A 12,114-nucleotide genomic window follows, 5' to 3' on the forward strand; every position below is an offset into this window, starting at 1 on the left:
AGCTAACATCTTTTATTTGCCAGTTTTCCCAACTTCCCAAAACTTTTCTCTGTTCTGGCAGGTGAAATATGCCAGGGCTAAAGACAAATGACCAGGACATTGACTAGGTGCCAGCCAGAGGTTCAGCTACCAGAGCAGGATGTGGGAAACTGCTGCTCATGACATGAGAAATTGCTGAATGTGAGAGCTAATGGTGTGAGAAGCTGTCAAAATCTGCAGATAACACCATGAGGGATGGCTGATTTCACAAGCAGTTGAGAGAGAGTTAGGCACGTAAGCTATGTGTTATGGTTTGTAGTGCTGGTTATACATGGGAAACCATGTCAGTAATACTGTAAAAGACAGAGATTACTTAGGAAGTGATATAAGAATGATAATAACTCAATGCAGATGTAGTAAAACTGGGAACAGTGAGGAAAAAACAATAAGGTGGTTGCAGGTTCTTTTGTTGGGACAATACTGGGGCAGGAAAACAGAGGTCAAAGTGTCGCAAAAAGGGGAAACAAGGGAGAGGAAAATGATAATAAGATATGCAAGTGATGTAATCAGGGCTGTCCTGATAGGCAGCCCTGCACTTGATCACTGCAGCTTCTGACAAGATGTCTTTTGGATGTCACATTTAGTGTCTGTGGAACAAGTGGCATGTAACAACAAAACAAAGAGAATGAAACAAATAGATAACATACCATAGGCTTTGCCATTGATGGAGCACTTGTTGAAACACATGATGTTCTGAGTGAGAGTTCCTGTTTTGTCTGAGAAGATGTACTTGATCTGCCCCAGCTCTTCATTGAGTGTAGTGGTACGGGCCTGAGCTGGCGTGTTATTCAGCGGATAATACATTTTACGGTCCCAGTCAATGTAGAAACTGTTACCCAAGCGTATAATCTCTACACTGAAGAAAGATAAGGTGATGGAATATTCATTAGTTAAAGGGACATGATCTTTATCTTCTGCACCATCATTAGTGACTGCAATTAGAAGTCAACTCTGAAGGTAATGACAGGGTGTACTCATCAGGCTGTCCTCAAATAGCCTTGTAGTAAATAATGTTGAAGCAAGCCCCACTGAAATTATTTTAGTTAGGTTTATAGCAAATTCCTTTATTTATAAAACAACATCTTGTAAATGTATTTAAAAACTACAGAAGTTTTCATATTGAAAACTGAGGCAGGAGCTGTAGTTTTCACTTGGAGCTCAGGCCTGGCATGAGCCCAGTGCCAGGGAATGAACACAGCCATGGCTCAAACAACCCACAGCTCCACAATGAGTCGTTGTGTAATTCAATACACCCAAAGAGCCATATCAGCTTGCAGGCAAAATGAATTTTCCACTTTGTTGCTGGTGTGACATAGTGGACAGGAATGGGATGAATTCCTCATATTTACTGACACAAAAAGGGAGTCTCAATAGAAAAGTTGCCTCACTCAGTTTACACCTCAACCTCACAGTTTTGCGAGCATCATGGACGCATTGCCTACTCTTTACCACTGCTTGCCTATCTGCAAGAACCAATGTAGCACCATGTTCTCTGGGAAGTTGTGACATGCTCATACAGCATAAAGTACTACACTACGGATTCTCAATCTGATAACACCTACTTACGTGGCAATCTGCTCCTCACCTAAGTCCTACAAACACCTCAAAGAACGTGCCGTTCACTCTGATGGGCAGTGGAAGTGGGAGAGAGGAAGATGCTACCAGTAACAGGCTTCCAGTCTAACTCCTGTAGCACCCATAGCGCCCCCCCCCCCCCCCTTTAACTGCAAAATCATTCTTTCTTCTTCCAACACTCACTGCTGTTCCTGCTCCAGCTCTGACAAAGACTTCTGAAGACAGCAGGAAGAAGAGCAGCCTTGCTGTGATTGTGTGCAGTCACCTGCCATGGGGTTGCCTTTGTGTCTAAAGAAAATGCTGCTCCCAGCTAAAGTACTGCTGCAAAGGCTAAAGTACTTCTAATGTGAAAAGTGAAAGGAGGTTCTGGTACATACCTGACGTAGAGCGAAATTGGCACCACTGTGTTTAGTATGATCACGTATGACCAGAACATGAGGAAGCCGGAGTAGGAGGCAGAGTTGACTCCTTCTGCCCAGGGCAGATAGACCTGGAAGTAGTAGCCCTTATCATACTCCCAGATGCCATTGCCAATGGCTAGGATAAGACACATCAATGCTAAAAATGCAAAGATCTGGAAAAAACAAACAAACAAATGACAACACAACCCAACACCAAAATATTGTATTTTAGAAACAAGAGGTCGGACAGCCTGAATCACAGGAAGATGTTCCTAGGAGTGCAGGAGGAAAAACGGCAAAGCAATGACACGTTTAGCTCAAGGACAAAATTACACAGGGAGGGGTCTGCCAATTTGGAGTCACAAGACTTCAAACAGGTGAGGATTTTGGTCCCAAGCAGGTATCTAAACCAAGATGTTCATGGACAGCTGGCTGCAGAGCATCAAATCTTGTTAAAGGTGAGTTAAACTACAGGTCCTCGAACATCTGGCTGCACATTTGGGAATAGCAACTTTCTGGAAGACTTTACCTGGCTATCCCTCACTATTTCTGAAAAACTACTGACAATCATTTGTATCACAGAAGACTGAGCACTGTGCAGTTTGGAATTCAGTACTGGATATCATTCTGATGGTTAAGGGGAAGTTAATCACTGACTCAGAACTAATGGTTGCCTTGGTACCTGCAATCAAAATCTGATTACATTTCCTTTGAGCAAACAGAAAGCTAGGCTAACTAGTGATGTGTATCCTTGGACTTTAGAGAAACCTATTTCCTTAAGTCTAAGGCAACCATGGGAACAGCAACTGGGAAGAGAATTTCTAAGTGGGAAACCTCATTGAAAACTGGGACTTGCTCAGCAACGCCATTCAATGGACACAAAACCATTACGTAGGTCATAAAGAATTTTTAATTAAAAGAAAACACGAACATCACGATACAGCAGTGTAAAAAGGAGTGGAAGAAGGGAAGTTTGTAGAAATTAAAATAAACTTCAAGGAATTATAGAACTGTGAATATCTATTTAGTCATAAAAATACCAAGAAAACAGTAAACTCATGAGCAGAGGTCTGGAAAAGGCAGATGTGTTCACAACAGTTTTCCAGAATGAAGGGGAAGGAAGCAGAAGGAACTATCTATCCCATATGATGCAGTAGATGGAAAAGACAAATTATCTTCTGACAAGGAACATTATGTGGCTAATAAAAGCATTTTCAAAACAGTGAGTCCAGGTAATTTAAAGATGAAAGCTTGGAGGGACTAGCTAAGAAATTATGTTAACCTGTAAGGTTAATTTTTAACAATGCTTACAGAACTGGAAATCTGCTGTTATAATCCTAATATTTGAAATATAGAAATTATGATGAAGGGGAAGACAAACTGGAGTTAGCTTGACATCACTGTTATGGTCTTCTCCAAATATTTGACTTAAAACTATCAACATTCTCATAAATGTGAAGATATAGAATCATCAGACTGCACAACAGAGCAATTTAAAATAATTTCTTTCAATTATGATCATTAGGAAGGAAATATCAGTAAATTGGACCATTATGCATAAGGCCACCCAGTAACAATCACATTACAACAGTAATCAGCCTTTTTAACAAACAGTAATTGAGGTACAAACACAGAAACATTGCTGGAAAGGTGACAGTTGTATTTCTGAAGTAATCTACGAGAGGAGAAGGGGTTCGCTTAACGGAGTGATTTGAATCACTTGATGTGATTTGAATCACATAACCAACTTGAATTTTAATGCCAAGAAGCTTCTAAAAAGGGATTGCTGTAAGTAAAGGTGCTGGACTGGGTTTCAGTAGATACAATTTATTTCCTACATTAGTAGCATCTTTTAAATTTAATTGTGGGAGGACCACAAATTACCAAATTACCAAATATCGCTGTTTGTAAAATGGTGACGATGTTGCTTGCTGGCAAGGAATCATAGAATCATAGAATTGTCTGGGTTGGAAGGGAACCTGAGGATCACAGAGTTCCAACCCTCTGTCACAGGCAGGGCCACCAACCTCCAGGCCTGAATCTACACAAGGTTGCCCAGGGCCCCATCCAACCTAGCCTTGAAAACCTCCAGGGATGGGGCACCCACCATGTCTCTGGGCAGCCTGTTCTAGCACCTCACCACTCTCTCTGTGAGGAACTTCCCTTCAATATCTAATCTAAACCTTCCCTCCTTCAGTTTCAATCCACCCCCCTTGTCCTGCCATTCTCTGCCCTTTTAAAAAGCTGATTCCCCTCCTGTTTCTCTGCTCCCTTCAGGGACTGGAAGGCTGCAATGAGATGCCCCCCCAACCTTCTCTTCTCTAGGCTGAACCAGCCCAGCTCCCTCAGCCTCTCTTCGTAGGGAAGGTGCTCCAGCCCTCTAATCATCCTTGTGGCCCTCCTCTGAACCCTCTCCAACAGTTCTACATCCTTCTTGTATTGTGGGCCCCAGATCCGGAATGTGGTGCAGTGTTTTTAAACCTCCGTGAGCAACACTAAAACCAGACTTCAATTTGTGCTGTTGTAATCACAGTGACTTAGGGATCTATGAGAGGCATGACCCAAGGATGCCTTTAGCAACAGAAGTGTGCATGGTGCAAGGCAGCAGCTGAACTTGCGCATGTCACAGCGACTCTTCTCTACCACTGTAGTTGCTTTAGGCACGTTTTGCTTGGTGTGCATTTGGGATGTCAACACCCTCCTCTCCAGCAGCTCAACTAGTGTGCAACACTTGTGCTTACACAAAGGCCACTAGCACACTGTTTGCCCTGAGACAAATGCACAGGACCGAGCCGTTAACAACGGCCCTGGAGGTTAATTTCTGTTCAGGGTAACAACTGTGTGCGGTGTGTTGTAATCGTAACCACAGCTCTGCAAGAGACGGGCACGAGAAAACCCTGATGGCAGGGTAGGATGGTGAACTGTCATGGGGCTTCACACTGTGAAGGACCCTCCCTGGGTCCTGCCCATGCTGTGCCTGTGAAATCTCCTCTGTGGGCCTGAGTGAGGTTGCTGTAGAGAGGAGGTGACTTTTGACAAATGTTTCTTGATGGACTGTGAATTAAAAAAAACCCCGCCTCGGTTTCTTTGTTGGCACTTTTGAATTCTGCTGTAGGATTTGAAGCAATGAGTTGTTTAAGAAGGTGACAGCTCTATTTCTCTGCAACATGCTCTTCCAAGTCTGCTAAAAAGCAAGTTCTGGAGGAAAAAAGTATTCTTGGAGCTGGCTGAAGCGTCCTTAGTGGAGGAACATTCACTTCTCTCTCAGATCCCCAAGAAACATTTCCAAACATAAAAAAACCAGCTACAGTTGCCATCTGGAAAGGTTCACTCCGCTTTAACCCTTGCTGAGACAGACCAGGGCCACATAGAACCAGGACTCCATTGGCGAGCGCTGCTTAAACACAGCTTTGTGCCTGGAAGTTCTATGGACAATTAAGTACAAAATAGCTTTGCCAGTGGAACAAGTTTCATTAGACTGAAAGTGACCTATTTATAGCAAGCTGTGGCTGCTTTGTATTTCCAAACTCAAGAGCACAATATATTGCCTCTTTTTATGACCACACTTTGGAACCTTCGACCACCCAGTGAGCTGGAAGGACCTGATGCCACTCACTTCCCCTTGGGTATGCAAAGAGCCTGGTGCTCAGGGCAGGCAGACCTTTACTTAACAAACCAGAAGGTTAGATGAGTTAAAAATGAGCAAAGGAGAAAAACACACCCTTGATTCCATCATCGCCCAAGAGCCCAGGCGGAGGCTGATGCAACCGGTTGTAACTTGCTCGGTTTTTTAAAACGGAGCCAGGAGGTAAGTTCATCTCATTTGTGTTTCTGAAGAGAGGCCAAACAGTCTGCAAGTCCCGGGTGAGACCCTTGACTTGTGAAAGGAGATGTGTCACATCTTAATCAAATGCAAAATTCTGAGTTCCCTGTTCGTTTTTTTCTCTGCTCTGTTTCTGTGTCTCATGGATCCCTCACAGCCCTACCCCACAGCTCCAGCTGGAGCATAGCTGAACAGCAAGGAAAAGGTGAAACTTTTCAAATGCTTGCAAAATTTAGAGGCCCAAATCTTGTTTGGTTTTGCTGTCCCCTTAAGTGTAAGGGAAGAAAACATTGAGGTGCTGATTGTGTTTAAGATTTTTACTTGCTGGAGATTAATGTTACTAAAATCAAAGCCACATCCTTACTGCACACAGAGAAAGGACTCAAGATGACTCGAAGATGACCCTGGAGGGACTCTCTGTGCTTTGGCACTGCTTTGCAGCAAGCACACACATGCAGATGTTCAGAACACTGCTTCATGTGACCTGGGCTAACCACTGCTGCTTTCATACAGTTCTGGGTCTCACAGAGGCACAACTGGCTCTGTCCACTAACAGCTCTCACCCCTGGGCCCACCTAAAGAGTTTTTGGGATCCCAAGAAAAAAGCAGGACCACAGGGGCTGGGGTGAAGAAGCAACGTTGGTGCCTGCAAGCGTGAGTGCAGAGGAGGCATGACGTCATGGAGGGCAGGGAGACCTCAGGGTGGCTTTGCTGTGAGGGGCAGAGTGCTGCTGGATGCCTTCTCAATTCTTCCTCCAGCACCTGGGAGTGGATCCTGCCGCAGCCTGGCTGTCAGGTTGGGCTGGAGAGTAAGGGCAGGAGAGAGGAAGAGGAACAGTGGCCACCAAACCTTCTCAGTGTGATAAACTGAAGGCGGTGTGCACCATGCATGAAAAGGCATGACAAACTTGCATCCAACGGTAGGAAAGGAAAAGACTGAAACTAAAGAGCTTTTCTTCAAGCCCTAATATGTAAAGCAGCATCAGGGTCTATGTCTTCCTTCCATGAGTGGCTTTGAGCTCAAGCAGTAAAATCTTGTGAGACTCTTTGTAAAAGAATCACTGCCTCTCCCTGGAAGTATTTGCCATTTGTTAAAACCACTGACAAGCTTAACCCTCAAATCAGATCTGTTTTCCAATCTGAAGAGAGTGCCTGCTATATAAGATTAGTGGTCTCAAATTTCCCAGCTGCTAAAAACACCATTTCCAAGTATTAATGAGACCATGTCTAATATTTTACCCTAATGTGTTAAGTCAGAAGCTGGCATCATGTAAATTAACAAACTCCATTACCTAGTCCTATGCAGATATCACTAGAGATGCCAAGAAATCAGGAGGAAGAGGGAGAACTGCTAATGTTTATTTAAATAGAAAATGACAAAATTACTAGAGAAAAAAAGCATTTACTAGCTTCAAAGTGATTCTTACACACACACACACACACACAAAAAAAAAAGCAGAGCAAGGATACCAGAGAAAATTAAAAGCTGAGAAGAAAAGTCTTTAATGCTGTCACTGTAATGGCCTTGCCTTGCAAGATGGGCTCCAGAGGAGTTGCAGAACTCAGGCTGCTAATAAATTATTGCATAATTTTTCTTTTTATCATCAGTCAATTCTGATATTCCCTCATTTGTGTGGACAAAGAGGTGGAGCTGGAAATGGTGAACACATCTGAAGAAATGAAGACACATTAATCAGACTTACCAGCAAGACAAGGACATTCATGAGCCGATCAATGCTTGTCCGCTTAAAAGTTGTTTTTCCACTGTTCTGCATTAGTTTGGTGTCTGGCCCTGGAGATGAAACAGGCTTGTGAATTTTAGTAATAAAGCTTAGCAGTTCGTAAGCTGATTCCCTCTGAGGCCCCTCTGTCCTTTACAGCGCAAGTACCCATCACGGCTTTCCTGAAAGCAGGTACATACAGTTTATGATGCCAGTGGGAAACTTAAGCAGGAACAGGTTAAGTCACTTGCCTTAGATTATATAGAGAGGGCCACATAAAGCTACTAATTCTGGATTTTGTCCCTGTTCTCGTATTTCAAGAGCCAATCCTCCTTTCAGGTTTAATTACTTTTCACAGAGTACCCTCTACTGCTGTTACTGGTGACATGTTATATATCATCTCACATGTCTGCAGCAGTATAGAAACAATAGAAGGTCTATGCTCATAAAAAACACACATCTAGTGGTCTACGATAACATTGTTGGATGACTCTGGTATTCCTGTATGGATTACAATCACATAGAAATTAGGTGGAATTTTTAGTCTCCTACACTTAAAATGAAAAGTTTTGAACAGGCCTGGAGAGAGACTATTGGCCCAGTGTGGGACAATAAAGGCAGATTTAATTCAGCTTTAATTTTAAAACAGATTTAATATTCTTTCTTATTGATTGATTCAGACTTATATAATGTACTTTGCTGCATGTATTTCTAAAATAAAAGATTAATTCTGCTTACTAAAGCACTCAATCAAGGTGGAATTAGATGTTGTATTGTAGCACTTGTTATCCAGCTTTCTCTTGTGGACCACTATAAAAATTCTCCAATTAAAATCCCTGTAGTAGGCATAATTTCTAGCCTAGAGTTAAGCCAAGAGATCTCATGTACTGTTTTGCTTTTGTCCTTGTACCTGGTAGAAAAATACTTTCCAAAGAGGAAAACACTTGGTTCCTTTATGCATAGTGGGTGTGATGTACTCCCACACCAGTGCTGCTGTGCTCTGAAATTCACATGTCAGTTTTTCTACCTACCAGCGTAAATAACGAGACCAAAGCACCATTCTGTGTTCCTGATCGTACAGCCCCTCAGCAACATCTTCTCATTGTCCAAGGCATACTTCTCTCCCCGAAGAGTAAGAGTTCCTGTGAACTTATCCAGTTTGTTATTTGGTGCCTCACACTTGACTTCACCTGTAAAAGGAATCACAGAATCATAGAATGGTCTGGGTTGGAAGGGACCACAAGGATCACAGAGCTCTAACCCCCTGCCACAGGCAGGGACACCAACCTCCAGGCCTGAATCTACACAAGGTTGCCCGGGGTCCCATCCAACCTGGCCTTGAACACTTCCTGGGACAGGGCACCCACCACATCTCTGGGCAACCTGTCCCAGCCCCCTCACCACTCTCTCTGTAAGGAACTTCCCTCTAATATCTAATCTAAACTTTCCCTCCTTCAGCTTCAATCCACCCCCCTTGTCCTGCCATTGTCTGCCCTTTTAAAAAGCTGATTCCCCTCCTGTTTCTCTGCTCCCTTCAGGGACTGGAAGGCTGCAATGAGGTCCTCCCGCAGCCTTCTCTTCTCCAGGCTGAAAACAAAAATCAAAATCTTGTCCCGGAAAGATGTCAGTCAATCCTGCGTTCTCAGCAGTTCCCCAGACAGGGAATATTTGACACTGTAGCTGCAGGCTACTCCTGACCCCACTGTTCCCACCCTGTATCCTACATTTACTGGGATATCACTCCTTCCCTGTATCATGTCATAATCCAATGAAGCACAATGAACTTGGGTTTATCTTGTTCTTTGAACATGGCAGCTTTTTACTGGTAGAGTACAAAACAAAAGTTTCCACAGCTTTTATGTGGGTGAGAAGAAATGTTGAACCAGCAACCTATTTTTAATCCTTTCACGGCAAGTCCACAGCAGTAGGGTGCCACCGAATAGCTGAAAGTACTGACCTCAAATATTCCATTTTCTTTAAAAATGCAAGAGCCCAAGTGAGAAAAATCATAGCCTGAAGGCTGCAAAAGAGTAATTAAGTGAGGTGTCTTTGTTCACTCTTTTTTAATTTCATCTGTTTTATAGCTTAAGTCCCAGCGGCACATGAAAAGAGATACTTCTACCTTCTTTGGCCATGCAGCTGACACTGTAAGCGACTGGAGAGCCTGTTCCTATTTCTATGCTTTATATTTATTTCTTGTAATAAAATTTGTTCCCACAAAACTGTAAACAGATACTTCAGTATAAAAATGATTATTTAATCAACATTTGCACCTGACATCTGAAGATTCAAAGCAGAGCCCCGTGGATGTACCAAAGAGAACTGGAAAATATAAATGTGCCTTATTGAAAAGGAATCCAAGAGTTCAGTCTGTTCAGTTACTGATCAGGAACATTAAAGTTATTTTGCTTGCTGGCTTCAATACCTAGATAGGGACTAGCATTTGCAGGGAATACAGCTCTTTTAGCTGTTCCCAGACAAAACACACCAGACTCAAAAGAAAAACTCCAGAGAAGTCCAGAAGTACAACCTTAAGTATCATGGTAGTCTCCAGGACTGCAAATTTTATAATTAAGAGCTTATTTTCTTTTCATAGAAAAGTAGCTCTACTCTAGCACAGACAATTCAACAGTCTTGAAAGATGAATCAGTTAGGAAGTTCTGTGATGCTCGTGCTAACAACTGCACTTATCTTCTATTCTATCGTCTGGTTAACCCTAGAACAATCAGATTTATACTCCATCATTTCTAAAAGTCTCAGTAACCAGATGTGTCTCACTGCAGCCCTTGCCACCTCTTGAAAGGCATGAAGGAAACAGAGGCTTTGCAGCACAACCTGAAATACAGCACTGCGGGACTCTGGTGAACAGAACCCAGCACATGATCCCCCACCAGAAGACTGCTGCTCCTCATGCCAGCTGTGGGACAATATTCATGTGAATAGCTTGTGTGTCAGCATCCACATCAGCTTTCCAGTAAGCAGGTGGGTCTGGGTAACTGATACGCTGATTTTGAGATCAGAAGAGAATCATACAAATTGGACTGATCACAAAAAAAGTGAGACGCTCTAGAGATTCACCCAAAATACCTGTGCTGACCCCAGTAACTCTGCAGCTGAAGGTACCTCAGCAAGGCACCGTGCCTCCTGTCCCCGCCTCCCATTAACAGCAGGATGAAACCTGGAAGCATTTCAGCTGAAAGAGTTAAATACTGCCCAGTCTACCTGTGATAAGTAGCAGGTAACTGAAAGGTATTGTTTCCTTTCTCATCTCCCAGTTCCCCTAACCAAATAAAAAAGTTCAGCGTTTTGCAAGCATCTCCCTTATCTGAACCATCAGGATGTCAACAAACATCATCACTCACATTAAACATTCCACCGAGTGCCTGTATTAGCTGCGCTACCCTTTCCTCCCTTCCTGTCTTAAGAAGTAATTAGATAAAGAGTTACATAAATATTTAAATACTTCTATAGAGGTTTGCTGGGGAAATGCAAGGTTGGGTCTGATTCCAGGCACTCTTCCCAGTACTCTGCCAAATATAAATCATCCTGGGAAACATCTTATTCATTTTAAGTATTGCAGAGAGGCCAGTTTTGTTTACAACATAACTAAAATAGAGATTTAAAGGACAAATAAATACTTGATAAAAATGTTTTAATTTTCCAAAATATTTTGGAGCTGGGTTTTTTTTTTAAATTATGGAGTTTCAAGAATGCAGCATCCTTAGATAAGCATTACACAGAAAATGCTTGAACAATTATTTAAGGTGAAGACTTTGCTTACAAATTGGTACATGTTGCAGCCTCTTCAGGAAACTAATTACAGCATGCCACTCTGACTATTAATATAAAGCATCTAACTGCACCTGTAAAAACAGATTTCTCAAGACATAAAGCACTTAGAACCTCAGCCATCACTTCAGAGAAATCCTGATGTACTGAACTGACGCACAGTTGAGATGACACACATTATTCACAAAACCTCAATGCAGAAAGCAAAATAAAAAGTTCAAAAAGTACAGCCTGTAGATGGCTGTACCAGACAGTTCCAGCTATGTGAACTCTCTGCCACGTCCCCACCATTTGTCCTGGAATCATCTAGTTATTTAGAAGAGAATTTTTTTTTTTTAAATTACTTTTCCTCTTTATCTAGAAACACTGGCTGAGAGCCTGCAGTCTTTGAGACATTCCAAGTACAGCAGCACTCACTCCACCCTTTTCCATACCAACTCTTCCCGTAATCCTGCCCTTGTACCTAAGCCAGCAGGGCACTGTGGAGTGTGACTTGGTCTGTTCCCCCATCCCCTCTCTCCAGACAGATGATGTGCGAGCATGGAGTATCCTGTTTTGGACAGATCTGGCTCCTTTCTGTGCATGTGCTGCTATATATTCCCTGGCATCCAGTGGAAAAAAATGTGGGAACAGCTCAAAGCTGCACCAGGGGAGGTTCAGACTGGACATGAGGAAGTATTTCTTTACCTAGAGGAGGGTCACACACTGGAACAGGCTTCCCAGAGAGGTGGTCCATGCCCCAAGCCTGTCGCTGCTCAAGAGGCAT

At 42.9% G+C, this 12,114-nt stretch overlaps 1 protein-coding gene across 1 annotated transcript in view; it reads right to left on the minus strand.

The window, feature by feature from the left end:
- Window positions 1-12,114, minus strand: part of LOC311203777 (phospholipid-transporting ATPase FetA-like) — a gene marked incomplete at its 3' end in the record, with an annotated part of 80,442 nt that overhangs the window by 18,601 nt on the left and 49,727 nt on the right. The window contains exons 10-13 of the mRNA XM_084278535.1: window positions 8,591-8,749; window positions 7,542-7,630; window positions 1,954-2,188; window positions 687-971 (exon numbers count right to left, since the gene is read on the minus strand). Coding sequence (XP_084134661.1) covers window positions 687-971; window positions 1,954-2,188; window positions 7,542-7,630; window positions 8,591-8,749 — 768 coding nt within the window. The remainder of the gene's footprint in view (window positions 1-686; window positions 972-1,953; window positions 2,189-7,541; window positions 7,631-8,590; window positions 8,750-12,114) is intronic.

This window comes from Gallinula chloropus, assembly GCF_964237585.1.
Source record: "Gallinula chloropus genome assembly, chromosome: Z".
Lineage (NCBI taxonomy): Eukaryota > Metazoa > Chordata > Aves > Gruiformes > Rallidae > Gallinula > Gallinula chloropus.